At 36.5% G+C, this 25,729-nt stretch overlaps 1 protein-coding gene across 6 annotated transcripts in view; it reads right to left on the bottom strand.

The window, feature by feature from the left end:
* The window catches only part of KDM6A (lysine demethylase 6A), a 206,981-nt gene that overhangs the window by 118,682 nt on the left and 62,570 nt on the right, over nt 1-25,729 (bottom strand). For all 6 annotated transcript variants that reach the window (XM_068534176.1, XM_068534177.1, XM_068534181.1 and 3 more), the window contains exons 3-4: nt 16,181-16,289; nt 6,787-6,836 (exon numbers count right to left, since the gene is read on the bottom strand). In XM_068534176.1, coding sequence (XP_068390277.1) covers nt 6,787-6,836; nt 16,181-16,289 — 159 coding nt within the window. The remainder of the gene's footprint in view (nt 1-6,786; nt 6,837-16,180; nt 16,290-25,729) is intronic.

Here is a 25,729-nt window from a genome sequence, read left to right as displayed (position 1 = left end):
AAATCAATCAATGTGATAAACCATATTAACAAACTGAAGGAGAAAAACCATACGATCATCTCAATCAATGCAGAAAAAGCTTTTGACAAAATTCAATACCCATTTATGATAAAAACCTTCCAGAAAGTAGGCATAGAGGGAACTTAGACCTCAACATAATAAAGGCCATATATGACAAACCCACAGCCAACCTCATTCTCAATGGTGAAAAACTGAAACCATTTCCTCTAAGATCAGGAAGAAGACAAGGTTGTCCATTCTCACCACCATTATTCAACATAGTTTTGGAAGTTTTAGCCACAGCAATCACAGAAGAGAAAGAAATAAAAGCAATCCAAATCGGAAAAGAAGAAGTAAAGCTGTCACTGTTGGCAAATGACATGATACTATACATAGAGAATCCTAAAAACTCCAGCAGAAAACTACTAGAGGTAATCAATGAATTTGGTAAAGTAACAGGATACAAAATTAATTCGCATGCATTCCTATACACTAATGATGAAAAATCTGAAAGAGAAATTAAGGAAACACTCCCATTTACCACTGCAACAAACAGAATAAAATACCTAGGAATAAACCTACCTAAGGAGACAAAAGACCTGTATGCAGAAAACTATAACACACTGATGAAAGAAATTTAAAATGATACAAACAGATGGAGAGATATACCATGTTCTTGGATTGGAAGAATCAACATTGTGAAAATGACTCTAGTACCCAAAGCAATCTACAGATTCAATGCAATCCCTATCAAACTACCAAAGGCATTTTTCACAGAACTAGAACAAAAAAATTCACAATTTGTATGGAAACACAGAAGACCCCAAAGAGCCAAAGCGATCTTGAGAAAGAAAAACGGAGCTGGAGGAATCAGGCTCCCGGCCTTCAGACTATACTACAAAGCTACAGTAATCAAAACAGTATGGTACTGGCACAAAAACAGAAATATAGATCAATGGAACAGAACAGAAAGCCCAGAGATAAACCCACACACATATGGTCACCTTATCTTTGATAAAGGAGGTAAGAATATACAATGGAGAAAAGACAGCCTCTTCAGTAAGCGGTGCTCGGAAAACTGGACAGCTACATGTAAAAGAATGAAATTAGAACACTCCCTAACACCATACACAAAAATAAACTCAAAATGGATTAAAGACCTAAGTGTAAGGCCAGACACTATAAAGCTCTTAGAGGAAAACATCGAAAACTCTATGACATAAATCAAAGCAAGATCCTTTTTGACCCACCTCCTAGAGAAATGGAAATAAAAACAAAAATAAACAAATGGGACCTAATGAAACTTAAAAGCTTTTGCACAGCAAAAGGAACCATAAACAAGATGAAAAGACAACCCTCAGAATGGGAGAAAATATTTGCAAATGAAGCAACTGACAAAGGATTAATCTCCAAAATTTACAAGCAGCTCATGCAGCTCAATATCAAAAAAACAAACAACCCAATCCAAAAATGGGCAGAAGACCTAAAGAGACATTTCTCCAAAGAAGATATACAGATTGCCAACAAACACATGAAAGGATGCTCAACATCACTCATCATTAGAGAAATGCAAATTAAAACTACAATGAGGTATCACCTCACACCAGTCAGAATGGCCATCATCAAAATATCTACAAACAATAAATGCTGGAGACGGTGTGGAGAAAAGGAAACCCTCTTGCATTGTTGGTGGGAATGTAAACTGATACAGCCACTATGGAGAACAGTATGGAGGTTCCTTAAAAAACTAAACATAGAACTACCATACGACCCAGCAATCCCACTACTGGGCATATACCCTGAGAAAACCATAATTCAAAAAGAGTCATGTACCACAATGTTCACTGCAGCTCTATTTACAATAGTCAGGACGTGGAAGCGATCTAAGTGTCCATCGACAGATGAATGGATAAAGAAGATGTGACACATATATACAATGGAATATTACTCAGCCATAAAAAGGAACGAAATTGAGTTATTTGGAGTGAGGTGGATGGACCTAGAGACTGTCCTACAGAGTGAAGTAAGTCAGAAAGAGAAAAACAAATACCGTATGCTAACACATATATATAGAATCTTAAAAACAAAAAAAAGAAGGTTCTGAAGAACCTAGGGGCAGGACAGGAATAAAGATGCAGACGTAGAGAATGGACTTGAGGACACGGGGAAGGGGAAGGTTAAGCTGGGACGAAGTGAGAGAGTGGCATGGACATATATACACTACCCAATGTAAAATAGATAGCTAGTGGGAAGCAGCCACATAGCACAGGGAGATCAGCTCGGTGCTTTGTGACCATCTAGAAGGGTGGGATAGGGTGGGTGGGAGGGAGACGCGAGAGGGAGGAGATATGGGGATATATGTATATGCACAGCTGATTCACTTTGTTATAAAGCAGAAACTTAGAGACCATTGTAAAGCAATTATACTCCAATAAAGATGTTAAGAAAAGAAAAAGGAAAAAAGAAGAAAAAATAGACATATAGAACATAACGTAACAGGAATATAACAAAGGATCTAGCAATAGACACAAAACTAAATGGTCAACTGATTTTTATCAAAGAGGAAATAGTAAATCAAATTTGAAAGGACAGTCTTTCCAATGAATGATGCTAGAACAACTGGATATGTGTTCAAGGGGTGGGGAAGAACACTGATGCTCATCTCACATCATGAACAACCTGAAATGTATCATAAACCAAAATTTAAGAAATGTGATTATAGAGCTCCTAGGGGAAAAAGGCTGAGGAAATCTTTATGATCTTCAGGTAGGCAAAGACTTCTTAGCAGAACACAAAAACCACAAGCTATAAAAGAAAAAAATTATTAAATGGACTTCATCAACATTATAAATATTTGCTCGTAAAAAGGCACAATTAAGAAAACAAAAAGCAAGCCACAGACTGTGAAAAAGTATTTGCAAAACATATCTGACAAAGGGAATACACAAAGAGCCCATGCAACTCAATTAATAATACACAAAAAGAAGTTAAAAACAAGCAAAAGATGTGAACAGATAATAACAAAAGGTACATGAAAGGCCAATAGCACATACAAGATGCTCAACATCACTATCATTGGGGAAACGCAGATAAAACCAAAATGAAAAACCACTACTTACTTACTAGAATGGCTGAAGTTAAAAAGATTGACAATACCGAGTGATATCCAAGATGTAGAACAATTGAGAATCTCATATATTGCTAGTAAGAATGTGAAATGGTACAGCCACTTTGGAAAAGTTTGGCAGTTAACTCTACAACTGCAATGTGACCCAGCATTTCCAAATCCTAGGTATATATACCAAGAGAAGTGAAAACCTATGTCTACACAAAAAACAAATAATGTTCACAGCACTTCATTCATGTTTATCAAAAGCTGGACACAACCCTAATGTCTGTCAACTAATAAATGGGAAAATTAATTGTGGTATAATCGTTCTATGAGATACTACATAACAATGAAAAGGAACACAATACTGACACACACAAGAACATGGATGAATCTCAAAAACAGTATGCTAAATTAAAACAAAAAAATACATGCTATTTGAATCCAGGTGTGTGACATTCTAGGAACGGCAAAATTAGAGACCCAGAAACATACACAAATAACTGGTTGCCTGGGACCAGGGGTCAAGAATGGGAATCAACTGTAAAGGGGGACAATGGAACACTTTGAGTGATAGAAACATTCTATATCTTAATTGCAGTAATGATTACACAACCCCATATAAATTGCCAAAATGCAGCAAATTTGAACACTTAAAATAATGTAAATAATACTTCAAAAAAGCCGGAGAGAAAAAATCATCAGCTGTTTTTGTGGAGTTAATTCGTTTATTTGGAAAAACAAGCAACAAAGAAAGGACAGCCAGGGAAACTCTAGAAACAAGAACAATGGGGAAATGGTGCCACAGCACTACCATATACATACTGTATATGTAGTGTAAACCTATTGCAAAACCTCTGTAAGTAAAATAGTATAGTATTAATTCATGAACAGACTAATGAAACAGACCACAGAAAATGTAAGTAGACAAAACTGCATATGAAAATTCAGCATACAACTAAGGCAACATCTCAAATTAGTATGAAAAAAATGAATTTTTTAACAATATATTATGTTGGGATAATTAGCCACAGGCAAAGAATAAACTTAGATGTTCCTCACACTATAAATCAGGGATAAATCCCAAATGGATGAGAGATTTAAATTAAAAACTAAAACCATTCAAGTACTAAAAGAAAATGTGGATGAATTTCTCTAACACCTGGGAGTGAGGAAAAAACTATCCTAGGATTCAAAATGCAGGTGCAATTTAGAAAAAGACTGATAAATTTGACTACATAGAAATAACTTCTGCATGGACAAAAACAAACACACAAAAGCAAAATAAAACAATAAATGAAAACTGCAATTTTTATCACAAAGGATAAATATAGATCATACATAAAATATGGCTATACAAAACAGAAAGAAAACAATGGCCCAACTGAAGAGAAATGAACAAATATTTCAAAGAAAAGGAAACACAAAGTCTTTAAACTTCAATTAAAAATTCAATTAAGAAAATGCAAGTTAAAACAACAATAAGACACCATTTCTCACCTATCAGATTTCACAAAAAAGCCTGCTGACATAAACTTTCTTGGTTAAGACCAAGGGGAAACAAGAGCTCCCAAAGGAGTGGTTCACACCACTAGACCCAGCAATCCCACTTATCAAGGAATCTATACCAAAGAACACTAACAAAAAGACACTTTTACTATTTACTGCAGTACTATCTGTACTGAAGCAACTGATAGAATAAACAATGGAAGAAATCACCATGACACTGGATTAGGCAAAGATTTCTTAGCTACAAAACCAAAAGCCCAAGCAATGAAAGAAAACAGTTGAGAAATTGGATGTCATCAAAATTTTTAATTTTTGCACTTCAAACTATACTATCAAGAAAATGAAAATATAAGCCACAGACTTTGAGAAAATATTTGCAAATTATATATCCGATAAGGGGTTGTATCCGGAATGTATAAAGAACTCTTACAACACACCAATTTTTATTTTATTTTATTTTATTTTTTTTAAGTTTTCAGCCGCGCCGCGCAGCATGTGGGATCTTAGTTCCCAGAACAGGGATCAAACCCACGCACCCTGCATTGGCAGCGTGGAGTCTTAAACACTGAACCGCCAGGGAAGTCCCAACACACTAATTTTTTAAAAAACAAATTTAAAAATCAGCAAAGGGTTTACAGAGGCATTTCACCAAATAATATACACAAATAGCTAATGTGGTCATTAAACAGTGCTCAACATCAGTCATTAGGAAAATGCAAATAAAAACTATAATAATGAGGATATGGAGAAACTGGAACCCTCATACACTGCTGGTGAGAATGTAAAATGTTACAGCCACCCTGGAAAACAATTCTGGCAGTTTCTCAAAATGTTAAACATAGATTTACTTTACAACCTGGCAATTCCACTCCTGGTTATTTACCGAAGAGAACTGAAACTATATGTCCACACAAAAACTTGTATACAGATGTTCACAGGAGCATTATTCACAATAGCCAAAAAGTGGAGACAACTAAAATGCTCAACTGATGAATGGATAAATAAAATATGGTATAACCACACAATGGAATATTATTAGATAATAAAAAGGAATAAAGTATTAATACATGCTACACATGGATCGACCTTAAAAATATATGCTTAGTGAAAGAAGTCAGTCACAAAAGACTACATATTATATGATTCCATTTATATGAAATACCCAGAAAATACAAATACACAGAGACAGAAAGTAGATTAGTACTCTCCAGGGGTTGGGCATGAGGTTTCATTACGGTGAGATAGACATGTCCTAAAATAAGACTTTGGTTATGGTTGCACAACTCTGGAAATTTACTAGAAGTCACTGAATGGCATAAAGAAGTTGAATTTTATGGTATTTAATTATACTTCAATAAGCTTTAAAAAGAAGAAAAGATAAGCCATAGACTAGAAAAGACATTTTCAATATATTTTTTTTTAATTACCAAAATATACTTTTAAAACTTCTACATATCAAAAAGAAACATAAATTAGGCAATAGAAAAAATAAAATCCACCTTAAAAATATGAAATGGCAATTCAGATAAAGAAACCCCACTGGTCAGTAAACTTATACTTCAAAGTAAACATGATGTGAAAGATTAACCTGTACAGGTAACTTTATGCACTGCTTAAACTAAGAAAATAGATGATTCATTGCTGTGCACAGTTCTTCATTTAGGTATTGGTCTTTTAAACAATGGTTAGGTTCAGCTGTCCTCAGAGCTCCAATCATAGACAGACTATACCAATAAAGATTTTCATTTATGCCTTCCCTTTTCAGCCTGATACACCCATCTTCAGACTTCTTTTATTCCTAGGTACCAACTTAAGAAAACTGAAGAATCATTCTGTTGCCATTTGATTTTAATGGCTTTAACTTCCACACTTTGGATCATCTTTGGCCAATAAACTGTGTCAGAATAATCTAATTCTTTTAACAAAATACAAGTTGATCATACAAGACAGCACAAATGAAGAACACTCATTTTTCCCTTGCCAATCCCTTTTGCCTAGAAGTAATATTTTCAATTAACAAAACAAACAAACAAAAAAGCAAGAGCACAATTCGTTTTGAGTATAAACAGCAGTAATCTGCCAGAGAAGAGAAGGGAAGGGAAGGGAAGAGGAGGGGAGGGAAGAGGGGAAAGGAGGGGAAGGGAAGGGGCATGCAAATGTGCACTAACCTTCCAGTAGTCAGATTGTAAACTGTAGTACCTCTGGTATGCAGATAATGCTGAAAGAAGGAAAATAAGCATGAGTCACAATTATGTCCCACTTCAAAATCAATTAACAAGTTTTAAGAAACATTACAACAAAATTCCCATCATACCCACCTCCCAGCAGACAGTGATATTTAAAACCAAACAATTTAAACTCTGGGGCGTCCCTACTCATAGTCAGACATGGTAACAAATGTCAAATATATAGGAGTTCAAGGAAGTAAAAAACCATGGTCACATTTCAGACCTGCACTTGAACAGAATCTGGACAACCTCTTGAATCAACTTGACCTTCCTCAGAGACCAAATCTGATAAATGGATTAATACTCCAGAATGTGATGGGTCATTTGTTCTAACAAGGGATCTCACTTCCAAAAATGACTAAGAGCTCAACCACCTCAAAGAGCAAAGGAACTACAGTTGACTCTTGAACAACACAGACGTAAGGGGCACTGACCTCCGCACAGTAGAAAAGCCAAGTATAACTTATCGACGGCTCTCTGTATCCGCAGTTCTGTATCCTCGGATTCAACCGACCACAGATCATGTAGTGCTATAGTATTTACTACTGAAAAAATTCCATGTGTAAGTGGACCTGCGAAGTTCAAACCCCTGTTGTTCAAGGGTCAACCGTATTCCTTTTGTGCTGCTTCCTTTCATACAATCAAAAAAAAAAACACCCAGCCCACAATTATCTTACCCCAAACTCCAACTCAATTCCAAAATAGGGCATCCCATACCCCTAAATCCATCTCAAGGTATAACAGGCTCTGGAAAAAATTAAAGTACAGTCGTCCCTCAGTATCTGCAGTGGATTGGTCCCAGGACCCGCCATAGATACCAAAATCCACTATGATCAGATCCCATAGTCGGCCCTGCGTGCGCACGGATTCCACATCCACGGATGAAAAAAATAGTAGTACATATATGTACTGAAAAAATCCCACATATAAGAGGACCTGCAAGGCTCAAACCCGTGTTGTTGAACAGTCAACTGTAGCGCTTGTCAATCCAAAAACTCAGTGAGGGGAAGGCAGTAACAAAGTAAAGTAAAGGTTATACATGCACATTAGAATTGGTAGAGCCTTTTTTAAAAAACTCAAGAGCAATAAATAAGTCACGGGGGTGTAATGTGCAGCATGATGACTATAATTAATAATACTGTATTGCATATTTGAAAGCTGCTAAGAGTAAATCTTAAAAGTTCTCATCACAAGAAAAAAAACTAACTATGTATGGTGACAGATGTTAACTGGACTTACTATGATCATTCCACAATATATGCAAACATCAAATCATTATGTTATACACCTGAAACTAATAGTTATATATCAATTATACCTCAATTTTTAAAAAGAGTAACATATTTTCAAATAAGATTTTCAACACGTGTAAAAAAATTTTATACTGAAAAAAATAGGGAGGGTGGAAATTAACATTTTCTAAAACTCCAGGTATTATGTTCTCATACTGTTTATCAGTAAGCAGCCAAAATGAATACCATATAGAATACCACATAGAGAACTTCCTGAATATGTTCAAATTAGAGAAGCATCACCCAAAAACATCATCACGTATCTGAACAAGTAACTTATTTGAATAATGTTCATCTTTTTTGCACAAAGATGATGCCAACCAACCTATCACTGGAAGGACATTTAGACTGTAATTTTTCCAGTTTTGAGGAAGAGGTGATTTCAAGCCATCTTCTGTTTTCTAGTTCTTCATACATGAGTGTAGCTAGCTCATAAAGATCACTGATTAATGGTTTTCTAAAAAGAAAAGCAAACCAACTTACCAAGCTAGACAGAACAGAATAGTCAAATAAGGTTTGACTGATTTATACAGAACAGTCATGGAAAAGGTGTTCTCTCTCTACTGCCTGATGTGAACGAGGAAGCATATATCACCAACTGCCACCACAAGGGGAACTATTCTTAAGATGAAGCCCATAGAAGATAGCAGCAGAAACAGATGGAACGTACTGGATACTTCTAGACTTCGAACTATGTCTAGTGCACAACTCACCTATGAACTTCCAATTATATGAGGGAATAAATCTCCTTATTGTTTAAGCTAGAATCAAGTCTTTGATATTTGTGCCTCCTAACCAAGAGAAGCCAGGGTCCCTGACAATTTTGTGAAATCACCATACCAAGCCTGGACTGCCCTTTTAGCGGGAATTTCAACAAACTTGAAGGGTATGTTTCCAATAACCTGAATAACAATATATATTACAAGACTTCATAAAATTCCCATTTTAGAATTTGAAGAGCCCTTAAACAGACAGTATGATGTAACTGAAACCGAGGTACAAGAAGCCTATGTGATTATCAATTGGGAGAAACATGGCATCCATACTACAATATGATGAACTGAGAAATAAACACAAGCCCTCAAATTCAAAGTCACAAAAGTAAATGCTCCAAATTTCAAGCACAGATTTGTAAATGAGACACTTCAATGAGCATTTGTTACCTTTCCATTCATTTACACATTTCTCAACAATTATACTTTACTCCATTAAGGCCTAGGATCCTATATTTTAAGAAAGACCTTAACATATTTAACATGTTTCCTAATCCAAATAAATCATTAAAACTCTACAAGTACCCATCACCAGAGTCTCTCTAATGAAATCCTTTTAACCAAAGCACAGTCCTTATTTCCAATCTTTAAGTCAGTTACCTATTGTGAAAATAAATTCCTACTCCACTGTAACTAGATTTTCCTTAAGTCCTTAATAGAGAATGAGGGAAATCATTTATTTGGACATACTTATAATGCTTAAAACCGGTTTCAGCACTGTACCATACGTCTAATGGGCTTTTCCTTCCCTAAATCACCTAATCTTCACTTTGAGAGCCCTGAGTTATTTACTGGCTCAAGAAGTCCTTGTTGGGGGCTTCCCTGGTGGCGCAGTGGTTGAGAATCTGCCTGCTAATGCAGGGGACGCGGGTTCGAGCCCTGGTCTGGGAAGACCCCACATGCTGCAGAGCAACTAGCCCCATGAGCCACAACCACTGAGCCTGTGCGTCTGGAGCTTGTGCCCGGCAACAAGAGAGGCCACGGCAGTGAAAGGCCCGCGCACCGCGATGAAGAGTGGCCCCCGCTTGCCGCAACTAGAAAAAGCCCTCGCACAGAAACGAAGACCCAACACAGCCAAAAATAAATAAATAAAATAAATAAATTTACAAAATCACTTGCTAAAAAAAAACGACAACACTCATTCAGGATTCCACCATTTAAAAACAAAAAAAAGAAGTCCTTGTTCATCCCACTAGGAAATCTTTTTAACAGTACTTCAGGCAAGACTGTCGTTTTCTTTTGCCACTTAACCAAGAATGGTGTGCTCAAACATATTAATTTCAACTCTCTATCAACCAATTTCCAAAGGTCAGATCTTTTTAATCGTTGGAATCAACTTTATTTATGGACAGACTTTTTTCATAATTTTGAGTTTTATTTTGCTTTTAAATAAGCTCATTTAGTCTGTGTAGACTTAAAAAAAAAGAGAAAAATATAATGAATTTAAAAGATTATAGAAAACTGGCAGAGTACTAACAAAGTAACCAGGCCTAAAAAAATTAAATGCAAAAGAAAACAAAAAAGCAAAAAAACAAATGCAAATAAGAAGGAAGTTAAATTTAACTTTCTGCCAGAAAAAGGGAGTCTCCTTCAGAGTAAGATGCAACAGAAATGCAAGGAAGAAAAAGATTTAAAATTCAATCTACACTCATATTAGACTATGCACTAACTGCAGGCAGAACTCAGCATTTCTCTTTTCATCTCTAGCCCAACGTATAACACTATAGGCAGCAGGTTAGCTGCTCACGGGTGAGTCTATGGGTATGGAAGGGAAGGAAAGGAAAGAAGTACAAGTAAATCTGTCAGTTGCACTGACTGTCATCTTTAGGCCAGAACAAGTTGTGACTGCCTAAGATTATTATTATTAGGTCAACAGATCTTTGATTATTTTTATCTGAGGCTGAACTATAAAGTTGTATTTATACCCTGGGATAAATGAGATCTCAGAGAGCTTATACTAACTGTTTCATTGTATACAAATGACTGATGTACCTAACTCCCTAGCACCCTTCTGCCTTCTCAAATCTATGACTGCCTAAAACACATCTTCTCTTATATGTAGCATTAATACACATTAACATTTGAAAAACCCTCTGGATAGTATCCAACACAACAGACCTTTGTTCCTAAGATTACAGAGACAAGCAGACAGGAAGTTGGAAAAGCAAAGAAACAAATCTGGAATCCTTTTACTCCTCTATCAGCATCTTCACTGAGGTTTTCAAGTCAAATTAATACATCTACTGAGATCTCAGACTTACTACTTCTTTGTCGTTATTAAAATAATATACTCCTCGAGGTCTTCATTTTTATTTTTTTGGCCATGCAGCATGCGAGATCTTAGTTCTCCAACTAGGGATCGAACCTGTGCCCCCTGCAGTGGAAGGGCAGAGTCTCAAGCACTGGACCGCCAGGGAAGTCCCTCTCCTTGAGGTTTTTAATATCGCACATTTGGTTTACTACAAGAACCATCAAGTAGCTGTCTTATTTGTATTCCTTCAATGTGTTCTACCACCAGCTCTCTAGTTCTTGAAGCTACAACTTTTGCTCGTTGCCTGGATATGGACTTCTGACAACCTGGGTTATGGTCACTATTTTTTTCCCTTGGGTTATTTTTCTCAATTGCATTTTCTAATTCTAGGCCACAAGTAGATTGAACAAAATCAATTATTCCCAAATTATGATGAGAGGGAGTGGAGGCACAAGTGATTTTTTTATATCAGTAAATACGTTTAAATAAAGTTATATAGAGAAAGAGGGTACAATGACTACAAATGCAATGAAAACACATGAATGATCACCTTAACTATATCAGCTTTCAGAAAGATACATCATATTCATTCTATGTATATTACATGCCAGTTTATGTCAGTATTCTAGATTTTCATTTCATTTTACTATTTCAACACAAAGTAAATTTGTATCATATATACTATGCAAACTACCCCAATGACTATCTGAAAGAACTTTTAAACAAAGAGCAGATTCTTACAAGAATCACAACCTTTAGTTCCAACAACCATGACAATAAAGAGATGAACCATGCAAGGATCCAAAAAAAGGCAATTTTTGGAGAAGCCAAACTCAAGATCTATTTTTGGAAAACATGCACTTTATGTCCTTATACTATATATATCCTAGGATGGAGTGTTGTCGTCCACCCAAGAAACACAGAAAGATAGAAAGACAAAAAAAGCTCACCAACTCTGACTTCAGACTTCTCCACATAAGCAACTCTTAGCATGTAACTTGCCCTAGCCATTTATAATTACTGAGGAACTAAAACAACCAAAACCTACTTTGCCCAAAAGTGATAGACAATGCAACAAATGACCAATTACTTGAAGGAAGGAGGAAAGGGAGAAAAATCTATCGTCAGGTGGAATTTCAGGGAAAACTTCCAGCTCACCACAAACCATGAAGAAACTATGTGTAAAAGTGTCAAGGCTTTCATACTAATATCAGGAATGATTAATTATTGTATCTCCTTCAACTAATTTTTTTACTTCTGGAATTTTTACTATCTGCACCCCAAGTCTCTTACCTCAGAGTTTCTATCTTTTTATAATTTTGCTGTGTACTGAGGTACTTTACTACCGGATTTTCTAAGCAATCAACTTAACTTAATGACTATTCTCTCCTATAATGTGCCATACATATTCACAAATATTTACATACAATTTCTATTAATTAAACTGCTCCTGAGACCCATCACATATATTCACAAGAATATATACACTTGTCCTTCAGCCCAGGGTTCTCTGTCTCTCAGGTTGTTCTTCAACTCCAAGAAGAGAAATCACAGAACCATCTCCATGGCTTAAGGCAGTCTGTCTGACAGCCCCATCAGCTGTTTGGGTCAGCTGAGGTTGACAGGTTAGCTATGGGGGTAGGAGTGGAAAGGAGGTATGGTAGACACTATAAAGAACCACTGAAATCCCACTTCAAGGAAGGACTGTTTGCAGTCTTGCGTACAAGAGAGCCTCTAGCAGTGAGTTGTCTTAAGCTGAGGAGAGCAACCTTGCCTGAGGTCACACTCCTTCCCATGTCCAGTATGGAATGGATAGAGTATAAAGGCCTGGTCATCTTGGCCCAACCTGTGATAGCCATTCTAGCTCCGGGGCTCCCCATGGAGTTGGCCAAGGCTGTCACAGCTTAACTTCTCCCTCTGTCCAATCCTGGTTCCATTTCCCACCTTCCACAGTGCTGATCCTAAAGGTACTCCTTACTAAACATCTTGTATGCTAAACTCACTGCAGAGGAATCCAACCAACAATAGGCTAAGTGCAATAAGCCTCCAGCCTCCATTTTCCCGCAGTCCTCTAACCAATTACATTTTCAGGATAAATTCCTAGAAGCCTAATAACCAAATCAAGTGATGGAAAATTTTTTAAATTCTTCATACATATTACCAACCAGAAAGACTAAAAAAATGTTTTATAAGGTCATTTTATCTTTTTCTTCAAACTCCTCTGAAATGAAAGAAAAGGTAATTTTTAATTAATAAATCCATAACAGTAATGACAACCAAAGTATACTATCTACAGATCAGAAATTTTTAGAAATTCATATAAGACAGGAAATAGATGAGATCAGAGTAAGAAATAAGGGCAGAAAAACCACAGTCCAAAATACACACAAAATATTTTCTACCATTTTCTACTCCAAAAGTAGAAGCAGTTTTTCATAAGGAGCCCCAAACTCTGAAAATTTCACGCACAAGAGGACTCAGGACAGTATTTAAAGAACTGTCCTCAGAATAAACAGGGCCAGTAAATCCCCCACATACATACATCTGAGCAGTCTACTCACATGTTTACTGAATGGTTTATGTTTATTTCCCAGTAAGTTATGGTTTGTAATCTGTTCTCTAAAAATAAACATCTATTTGGCTGGGGCTAGAGGTTCTCATCTTGTACTCGTTCCAAAGAAAAAAGGAGAAAGTAGCCTGAGGTAACAAATGTCTCCATAAATTGGTGATGATGGTGATGATGTGTGGAAGGGGCTACTAGAGACTGGCTCTAGTTTGGGACTTCTGGGAAGACAGTGAAGAGAATGGATAGAAAGAGTTCAGTAATTAGTATTTTTAAAGGATTTTTTTTTAAGTGGGAATGTGGTCAATAAAGCCTCAAGGATGAATTCAAACAACAACTCTCGTCTAGGAAATAAGAAGCCATCAGCTTGAAATACTAAAATATACTGAAATACAAATGTATACCTCTGCATTCATTCTCTCCTTCCTCTTCTTCCTATTACAAATTATCAATGGCCAGTTCATCTACACAACAGCAAATGGGTAGCAGAGCACACCTTTTCAAGGACTTAAATTCTTGGGTTATCCCTCTCTTCTCCCATCTTTCTAGATTACTCCTACCAGCTAGTTTGCCAACATTGTCTACTTGCCACATGCCCCCTACCACACCTTCCAAAAAAGAAAAAAACACCTCCAAAACAAATATCCCTGGATTCTTCATTACCTTCACAGCCAAACATTTTATAAATGGAAAATGTAGCTAAATTCATAGACTAATGAAGTTTTAAAAGCTTGCTTATTTATTTATTTATTTATTTATTTATTTATTTATTTATTTATTTATTTATTTATTTTAAATGACCACTAAGCAATAAGGACATACAGCCACATATGCAAACCTAATTTTCAAGTCTGGGTCTCTGTTTATATGCTCTAAAACTAGTGCACTCTCCAAATAAAAGGTGCAGCATTGAAAAATCAGATTGCGCAGAACTCTGTATTATTTCTTTTGTATAATCCTTTCCTTTAAATAAGTTACTGTTTTAAGTAAAATATCTAATAGATTGTTAAATAATTGTTAATACCTATTACCCTGAAGTCACTTTGCTAAGTACTAACCAGTCTCACACAGGAATCCCAAAACCCCTGAGCAGCTACCACATCCTCCCCTCGTTTTACAGATTACAGATAGAAGCTCAGGGATGTTTATATAATCTGTTAAAAGTAATGCAGCTGAGGCCTTCCCTGGTGGTGCAGCGGTTAAGAATCTGCCTGCCAATGCAGGGGACACGGGTTCGGGCCCTGGTCCGGGAAGATCCCACATGCCGCAGAGCAACTAGGCCCGTGAGCCACAACTACTGAGCCTACGCTCTAGAGCCCGCGGGCCACAACTACTGAAGCCCACGTGCCTGGAGGCCGTGCCCCCCAACAGGAGAGGCCACCGCAATGACAAGCCCACGCACCGCAACGAAGAGTAGCCCCCGCTCACCGCAACTAGAGAAAGACCGCGCGCAGCAACGAAGACCCAACACAGCTAAAAACAAATAAATACAATAAATAAATTAAAAAAAAAAAAAAAAAAAGTAATGCAGCTGAACCACAGAGATGAGCTGGGGAATAAGCCTAATTTCAAACCCCATAGCATACCTGTCTCAAAGTAAAATTGTATTTTCATTAGGAAAGTATTCACTTGACCTACAATAATTAAACACGAACAATCCTTCACTCTAGCCCTGAACAACCTTTCAGTTGTTCAGCCCACCTAAATACATTTGTGGAAAACAAGCATAAGTCCATCCACTCCACATTAAAATGTTTACTATCATCAAAAGGTTAAAATGTTATTGATTATAAGAATATAGTTTTTCTTTGCCTTTGGTATTGAGGGGTGTGGTAACTGGGGGGTGCTTTTAACTTCCTAAGTGAGTAATGGTCTCGGTCAGCAGCTTGGTACCACAAAAAGGACACATCTTGGGGGACTACCTTCAATAATTTAACTCACTTATTTCCGATAGGAAAAACTTTTCAAATGAATAAAAAAATGCTTTATCCAACGCTCTAGCTCATGTGTGATCATCTCTCTATGTTACTTACCTTTACAATAACATGGCTACAGATCAGGTTTTCATTCAAATATTTTCTAGCTAAAATGGAAGTTAAAGGATAAAGAAGAGAAATGCTGAGTTTGTGTTACTTTTCCAAAGTGTCCATCAATGGCTCACTTTCTACTATAGTCGAGCCTTTAAAAAGCAGGAATTTTTCACAAGGCAGAACAAAACGGTAGTACACATGTAGGTGGTTATCAGTTTAGCTGAATGGTCAACTTACTGCTGATTTACATGGAGTCATGTGAACTTTTCCCACTTCCATCTACTCCACTTTTCTCATTGTTTAGGATGTTCATAAGCTTACAATTTCTTAGAAGTAAAAATGGTAATACCTCCGATAGAGTACAATTACAGTTATTTTGAATACATACATAAATAAAACAGTAATTAACAAAGGGAAAAAATTACCTTTTGGATAATCTTCCAATAAGAGGTTGAAGTGACCTAATTGACAAAAGAAATCAGACTCCACTTTTCCTTCAGCTTTTAAGATTAGAGATTCGTAGCAGCGAACAGCCTAGAAATAAAAAACACAAACATTTAAGAGAAAGACAAAACCCTAAAGTACATTTCCTTCCTGAGATAATGCATATAATCCTCCATTCAGTCACCCAAGAAATCAATATATTTTACTTGTACCTCAGATATAGCCAATGCAGCATTCTCCTAAAATACCTACTTACTAAAAGAACCACTAATTATGGCATAAGTGCTTTTCCTACTTATAAAATGGAAATACTTGCCAAATAAGATAATATAGGAACACTCTGATGACTTTATTCATTAGCTGTAAATCTAAATTTTCACTGTGGTCCATGTTGACATAAACAAATATATCAATCTTTTCCACAAACGGGAAGAACTTTATTGAATTACATGAGAATTCACAGAATCTCCAGAGTAATAATAACTACCATTTATACTGAAGAGCTACTTTTTACCATCCCCTCTACCCACTTAAACTACCATAAACTGTCTTTCAATTATCTTCTTATGAGACACGTCATACCCACCAACTCTAACTCTATTCCTAATTTTACCCCCATTCCAATACATGCATATGCACTCACTCTCAGTTTGTTCCCTGAAGAAAAAAAATAACAGTATTTTAAGAATATCATTCTTTTTTTGTAATCCAGAAGAGCGCAGGGGGGAAAAAATGAATGATGGAAAGAACAGGATTCTGGAGTCTGACAAATTCCAGTCATCATTAGCTACAGGAGATCCTGGGGAACTTATCGTCTCTGATTCTCAGTTTTAATAACACTCAAAGGGCTGATTTAAAGGATTAAAACTAGAAAACTTCTCTAAGGGTTTATCACAGTGCTTAGCACTCCATAGGTACTTAATAATTGTTTCTCTACCTTCTACTTAGGTTAAGATAAAAAGCTCCAACTCTTCCAGGATTGTCTCAAGCACCCCAATAATTTTGTCAAAATTTCCCTAACAATCTACACTACAATGTTGTTATGTGTTATTGTGTCCTGGAATCACTGAAGGAAAAACTGGGAATGATTTCTCAAATGTCTGAGTACACTCTCAGGTTTGGTGTCCACAAGACATAGTTTCCATTATCAAAAAATCCTTTCACCACCACTTCAAGAGCTTTTGATGGGATAAGAAAGTGTGATGTGGGGCATGGTACCCACTTAAAATGCCTTGATTTTTCCTCTCCTGTAAAATATAGAGACTTTGATGAAGAGTTTCAAATTTTAAAATTTACCTATCCAAAGCACATACATAAATACTTATCAAGTTTGGAGAAGCCATCCTAAACAAGGCGAATTTTGGGATGATTTTACCATCCTTAAAGTCTAACAGTTATTAAAAGGGACTGTTTTCAGTTCTTATTCCACTCTTAGCTATCTAAATGTGCATATATACAAAATCACAATCACTGAAAACTTATCATTCTGCTTCCTTATAATTAAAAGAGCCTGAATGCTACACTGACATCTCAGAAATTACTATAATTTGGAGGCATGAAATTTCAAGATCCTCTTTATTTAAGTCATATATAATCCTATCTGGCAGATGGTTAGAGTACAAAAATATAATTTATTTCAGTGCTTTTTAATATCAGTGAAATTCATAAAATTACTGGGCTACAGTATGACAATTATTAATTTTTACACTAAATAAAATGACTTTTTAAAGCTAATAATGGCATTGTAAATAAAGCTAGTTATTGTCTTTGTTTTTTAAACTCTTAGTTAGATATTTAGAAACTTTTGCTACTCCTCTCTGATAATTTCTCATCGCTGATTAGCATTAAATTTACAAGCAAATATAGTTTCATAGTGAAAAAGATTTCAAGATACAAACACAAATAAATTTTCTTTAATAATCTAAGCAAAAAGATGGCAACATTCTATACTTCCTCTTATCACCAAACATTGATGCCACTACCATGATCATCTATTACCTATCTTCCATATTCCATTAAAAAAAGGAACACATCTAAAGTGAGTACTATACACAACTCTGATCATCACGAAAACACAACACCAGGCAAAAATCAGAATGGACACTCAGATTCAATCAACAGACTCGTAGTAATTTCCAACAAAGCCAGCATGTACCTAAACCTACCAACTAATGTTGGTGGTCAAAAATGACGCTGACAGAGCCAAATACCAAACAAAATGAAGATGAGCAAAAAGGCAGAATAAACATTCCAAGCACCTTGTGTCACCATTTCATGGTGAAACTTCATGAATTTATTTGAAGTGTTTGAGGTAAGCACTGATATTAGATACAGGCAAATACTAACAATTTTTTAAAAGCATTTAAAGGAAAATAAATAAATGGGGCAATTTTCCAATACTACTAACTCATAAAATAACCTAGAATGAAACAGTGTTTTTATAGTAATGAGTTTCATTAAAAGGCTAGTTTTAAACATAGACGATATGTAAGTTCAGGCAAACTTCTATAAAGCAAAAACATTTGTTAAAAGAGTTACTTTTTTTTTTAACATCTTTATTGGAGTGTAATGCTTTACATGGTGTGTTAGTTTCCGCTTTATAACAAAGTGAATCAGCTATACATAAACATATATCCCTTTACCTCCTCCCTCTTGCGTCTCCCTCCCACCCTCCCTATCCCACTCATCTAGGTGGACACAAAGCACCGAGCTGATCTCCCTGTGCTATGTGGCTGCTTCCCACTAGCTATCTGTTTTACATTTGGTAGTGTATATATGTCCATGCCAGTCTCTCACTTCGTCCCAGCTTCCCCTTCCCCGTGTCCTCAAGTCCATTCTCTACGTCTGCGTCTTTATTCCTGTCCTGCCCCTAGGTTCTTCAGAACCTTCTTCTTTTTTTTTTTTAAGATTCCATATATATGTGTTAGCATATAGTATTTGTTTTTCTCTTTCTGACTTACTTCACTCTGTAGGACAGTCTCTAGGTCCATCCACCTCACTCCAAATAACTCAATTTCCTTTCTTTTTATGGCTGAGTAATATTCCATTGTATGTATGTGCCACATCTTCTTTACCCATTCAATATTCAACGAATATTCAACCCATATGCTAAATATTAAGAAAGCAAAATTTCTTATTTTTATAAATGAAAAACCTATAAAAATAATGGTATATCTTGCACTGGGGATGAGCAACACCTTCCACAAAAATCACTTTAAAATCCTATAGTTGTTTACAGTTAGTGGCTTACACATCTATAATCATTACCACCTACTTGAAAAAAAAAAAAAAACATTGAGAAGGGAAATAAACAGTTAATCATTAAATACTAGAATCAAAGGAGAGTAAAGATTCTCCCAGCTACGTAGAGAGACTGGATGTCTTCCTCCCATTACAGTGCCATTTTCCACAATGCTCAATATAATTTGTGCTCGGTAGCTGCTTTGTTTTTATTATTTGAAAAACCAGTTATCTCAGAATAGTAATACTATCATTACCCGCTATTTCTAAACCTTGACAGATTAGCGCTCATAAACACAGACATGTAAATAATTTGTTTTTTTATGTTAAGCATTAAAGTCTTTTATGATAAACTTGGTCAATCCCTAGCTAAAATATGAGTTGTTACTATTTTAGGATTGTTAAGTATAGGCAACATCTAAACAAATGTGGGGTTTTTTTTCCAATTTGAAAGATTAGCTGAAGTAGTTGGGTGACATACAAATGGTAGAGAAAACTAATGTAGATTTAAATACCCCAAATGGTTTCCTTTTTTTCTCTTTCTTTCTTTCTTTGTAATGCCTGCCATGAATGCCCAGAGACAGAATCTCAACACAGTCCTAGTTTGGTGGCTCCCATTCTGAAGCCCTTCCTGTTCTATCAGGTTCCCAGATGCTTATTGCCTCCCTCACCTGTAAGCTCCGTCAGGGGAAGGGCTATATCCTAACCCATGATCACATGATAGGGGCTTAATATACATTTCTTGAATTAATGAAGCAATGTCATGTTATTATTTTAGGTTCTCGAATAACCCTCTCTTCTTTGTCCTAAACTTCCATTTCTTAAGAGCTGCAAGTCAGGATGCTAAGGATTAATCTTATTAGTTATTTAAACTCATTTCCATTAAGATATAAATCACTGATATTTTAAATGAACCAAACTTTTAGGTTGAATATAATAAAAGCAAGCATGCAGTCCTGCCCATAATTCCTAAACACAGCCACAGACATAAAAGATGGTTTAGCAGCTGACTACTTACAAAAGATTAGGGATTGAAGCAGACTACAGGTCAACATGTCATCCATGAAATAGGGCTACTAAAAATGTATTCATGGTCCAAATTAATGAAGCATATTACACAAATCAACACCAATAATCAGCTCACCAACGTCTGCTCTGACCAGATCTCCAAAATTATCTTTAGTTCTGAGTGCCACATTTTAACAGGTGGTAACATAAAGGTTACAAGTTTGGTGAAAGATGGAAAAACTATCATGTGAAAATGATTTTAACTGAGTTTAGTTGAGAAGAATCACCAGGGATGCTTTAGCTTTACTCAAATAGTTAAGAAGCTGTCACTTAGGAGAGAAGATTAATTGCACTTTGGGTAGTGCCAGACATCAGACCAATGAATGGGTATAATTTACAAACAAGTTTAATTCAGTTCAATCAGAAAGGAGAAAAACTTAAATATGCCAAAAATTAAATGGGCCATCTTTCTTTGGCTCATATCAAAGAATTAAAGCATAAACTACTAAGGTATCTTAGTGGGGGGTAAAAAGGAGAGTTCTTACTTTGGATACAATTCTGAGCTGCAGTTTTTAACGATTCCTTGAGCTTCTCGGATATAAGCACACAATGTGCAATATTATATATAATACATAACCACACACAAACACACGTGTGTATGTGAATGCATCTCTCCTGACTTGATTCCATGATTCCATTTTATTCACTTTGAATTTCCAGAATTTTTAAATAAACATACTATCTTGACCTCCTCCCTCAAAACCATAAAAATGTCTGCATCATTAAAGCTGATATCCTTCCCAGAAATATGCCTCCTAAATCAGAATTCTTCCTCTTTCCAGGCACTCGCAATGCCTTTGCCTGTTTTTAAAATACCTTAGGAATCTGAAAGGGTTGAAAGTACCTGAGTCTAAACCATTTTTTGAAATTTCAACACACCATTTTTTTAATGAAGGGTTACACACATAAAATGATAATCTTAAGTATTATTGATTCTTAATGACATCCATTCCTGAACTTATATATCAGACTTCCCGTTCTTCTCTTTTTAATTTCATTTACTATTTTTGAAAAGTTAAAATTTACACATCACCAATTCTAAAGGGTATGTAGTGAAAAGTCTCTCTCCCAATCCTAACCCCAGCCACCCAGTCCCCTTTCCCAGATGCAACAAATGTAAAAAATTCTTACTATATTCAAGATTATTTTGTGCAGATGCAAGCACATATATTTTTCCCACCTTAGTACTAATATTTACATATTTATATAAACACTGTTTTGTAACTTGCTTCAGATTATAGGAGTCCCTGATATCCTTTCTCCTCTTCTTCTCTGTTCATAGAACCCCTGAATTTAATTAGACATATGCTGACACAGAATAAATACTGGGATCCCCAGCCATCCTTGTGGGTGTGGCCTGGTGACTAAGTTCTGGCCAATTGGATATAAGGAAAGGACATGCTCTGCTTCAACCCCTCCTCCCCCTAGCTGGAAATCAGCCAGATGGTAGAAGTCACAAGCTGGGGATGGAGAGTAGGAAAACAGAGCCAAGTTCCTGGAACAGTAGAGTTCCAGAGCAGCCCAGAACTGATTGCCTCTGAGAATTCTTATTAAGAAATAAATGAGTATGCAGCCCTCTTTCCTCATTTAAATCAAACAAACAAACAAACAAAAAAGCAGCCTAATGAAATAATCATTAATACATACCAACAGGATAAACAGAAATTAAAAGAAATCTAATTAACTGTCACCCATACCTAACATTTTAGAGAAGATACAAGAACTTATACATCTGTTATTCTACCCTATCTCCCTCACTCCACTTTTCAACTAATATACATCTTTTGCATCACAACAAAGTCAGTTAACAAAATTTAAGCATATCAGCATGGATCCTGGATTTCTCAGCCTCTCTGGACTCTGCATTCAGTGGATATGCTGGATGCTAACGAGTAAATCAGCATCATTCAAGAAACTAACACCTTAAGTACCATTCTTTCCAAATAAACTATTGAAAATGCTTTGCTATTGCAAAACATTCTCACAGAACTACACTATTGAAATCAAACTAGATAATTTCGTAATTCAAGTGCTGATAGCTAATATCTGAGCTCTTGATGCGTACCAAGCACTATTCTAAGCACTTCACATATACTTATTCATTTAATCCTCACAATTACTCTATGAGATAGGGAGACCCTACTTCACAGATAAGAAAACTGAGGCACAGACAAAGTAAATCCTGTGTTCAAGGTCACAGAGCTACTAACTAGCAGGGGTGGCTTCAAACAGTATGGCTGCAGAGCCTCTGAGCAGTAAGGTGTGCAACTCAGGCCATGCCTAGGGACTTAAAGTCATTTGCAAGAAAGAGGACCTCCATAAGCAGCTCTTCCTCTTACACTCCAACACACAGCTCCTTCCACAACTCTACCTCTACACCAAACACAAAAGCAACACATAAGGCCGCTAGTTCCTGTTCCCACCATCCCACAAGGAAGATTTAGCCTAAGTTCTTTACCATGTTTTCTCACCTTGTTTTATTTTGAATCATATAAAAGGCAATCATCGTTATCCCCTCCCCCCCAAAAAGACACACACATTAAAAGAAAAAATCAACAACAGCAAAACAAAACAAAAAATCAAATTCCCATATTCAAAAGCCACCTGTGGCAGAAAAACACTACTGCCCATATATATAAATGATAATATACCAGTTCAAACAGAATGTGGTGTATTATCTGGAAAATGTTAAATGGTTTCACCCTATTTCTTTGTATCTTCTGAATCTCCTTAGTTCACCTAGTGTTATTATTTTCTCTCTTTAGTATAACTGGCACAGAATCCCAAATACAGCTGCAACAAAGCAAACTAGGCTGTACTGTCTCAACCATCAACAAGTTGCTAGTTTACTACTAACTCTAAAACCTTTATCGTTGACGCATGCAGCCAAATGAACTAGTGAATCCTACATAACTACACATGCACGTATACACGCCCAGGGCCAACATGAAATTTTTATTTTATTTTATTGATTTGATTTTTGGCCATGGCGCGCGGCTTGCAGGATATCTTAGTTCCCCGACCAAGGATGGAACCCATGCCCCCTGCAGTGGAAGCTGAGTCCTAACCAGTGGACCGCCAGGGAATTCCCCCAACATGAAATTTTTAAAAAGCTGTTGTGTCAAAACAGCCAAGTTGGGCTTCCCTGGTGGCGCAGTGGTTAGGAGTCCGCCTGCCAATGCAGGGGACACGGGTTCGAGCCCTGCTCTGGGAAGATCCCACATGCCGCGGAGCAACTGGGCCCGTGTGCCACAACTGCTGAGCCTGCGCTCTGGAGCCCGCGAGCCACAACTGCTGAAGCCCACGCGCCTAGAGCCCGTGCTCCGCAACGGGGGAGGCCACCGCAATGAGAAGCCTGCGCACCGCAAGGAGGAGCGGCCCCCGCTCGCCGCAACTGGAGAAGGCCCACGCACAGCAACGAGGACCCAACGCAGCCAAAAATAAATAAATAAATAGATTTAAAAAACAAAAAAAAAAAACAAAAAAAAACAGCCAAGTTATTTTCCAAATATTTTTTTCTGTATCATGCTAAATGTAACAATGTGCAGTTACACTAAAGTACATTATTTATAAACATGTGAATTAAGTCTTGGATAATCTTTAAAAGAATGTACATTTCAATTCTGGAGGCAAGGAGAGTATGAGATAAAATTTCAGCAGAATGACCTCTGTGAATAAAGCCCAGAATAATCCTGTGATTTCCCATATAAAGCAATAGGCTTTACTTCCCATTTTTTTTTAGTTCATTTGCTTGCTACTCCAGTCTTTTATTTGTCTAGAGGTAGACAGACAATCTTACAAGCAATCATTCTCCCCATCACTTCAGCTGTACACATTTAATTCAGAGTTCCCAAAATACACAAACAGAAAGAAAGCCATCTACCAATACAACAAGATTATGTAGCCCAAATCTTGATCAAGTTTGTAAATTATTATTATGCCTGCTATAACATGGATGCTTGCTTTAATATCTTTATCAGCAAATTATGCATTCACTTGCCTTATACACATTTCTAAAATGATAAATGCACAAAAAAGGAAGGAGTAAGCACTTCACTGTGGGGTGGGGGGGGGGGGGGGAGCAGGACATCACATTTATGACCATGAGCTCCACTGAAAATAATCTACTTTGAATTCTACAACTTCTAATACGTAGTAGGCAATTAGAATTTATTTATTAAATTAATGAACGATCCTAAAACTAGGAAAACTGCAACACAGTAAAGGCCCCTCCCCAAAGGTAGTCCTTTAAAAAAAAAAAAAAAGTTTTAATCGATCTGAATATACTCTTCCAGACTCTTCTCTATGCAGAGTCGGCCCTCCATACCCATGGATACAGAACCTGCTGATATAAGGGCCAACTGTACTACACCATTTTATACAAAGGAATTGAGCATCCGTGGATTTTGGTATCCGTAGGGGTCCTGGAACCAATCCCCCTTGGATATCGAGGGACAACTATATAAACAAATAGTACAAATCTTTGTATGCAGTTTATAAACTATTTCCTTCATTCTATATATCATTAACTGCTTACCGTATCAAAGTATACAGATCTTCATCAAAATTAACATCTGCAAATCATTTAAATAATGGTTAAACCATAATTTGTTTCTACTGAAGAGTATCTGGCTGTTAACCAAGTTTTTACTATTACTATTACCCAACGAACATAATTTGGCCAATTTATATTTCTTCAAGGTAACTTCCTCACAGTTAAATGGGAGGCACAATTTAAGCTTTTGACAGTCCCACTAGCAAAAATGAACCAATATAATGTTCCACCAGCAGTGATCTTTTCCAGTTCTTTACTTACTTTTTTCCAAATATTTATTGGCTAAAGTTACTACTTCTTTCATGAACTATCAACCTGTTCATTGATTGTACCTTAAGTGCCTTCAATAGTTTCTCCCAGTAGTTAGTACAAACTATCATTCTTCCATGTGTGCCATAAAATGAAAAGGATTAGGAAGTACTCCCACTTCAGGCAACCTGGACAATCACTCTGCTGAAAACTAAAAATGTCAGACAAAACATGGTGGCAGTGGGACTTACACAAGGTTCTTACTATGAACTTGACCAAATGAGAAAGTTAGGAAGACTGGGCTGGGGGAAGGGGGAGACTTAAGAGAGGCAGAAGTAGAGAGAGTAGTGAAGCAACTTTTTGCACTGAGGACATTTTGAAAGTCTGTGTAAACCTGAGTGATGGGTTTAGAGGTCTC

This window comes from Eschrichtius robustus, chromosome X (assembly GCF_028021215.1).
Source record: "Eschrichtius robustus isolate mEscRob2 chromosome X, mEscRob2.pri, whole genome shotgun sequence".
Taxonomy (NCBI): domain Eukaryota; kingdom Metazoa; phylum Chordata; class Mammalia; order Artiodactyla; family Eschrichtiidae; genus Eschrichtius; species Eschrichtius robustus.
The sequence above is the reverse complement of the archived record's forward strand: the minus strand, read 5'-3'. Positions and strand labels throughout refer to the sequence as shown.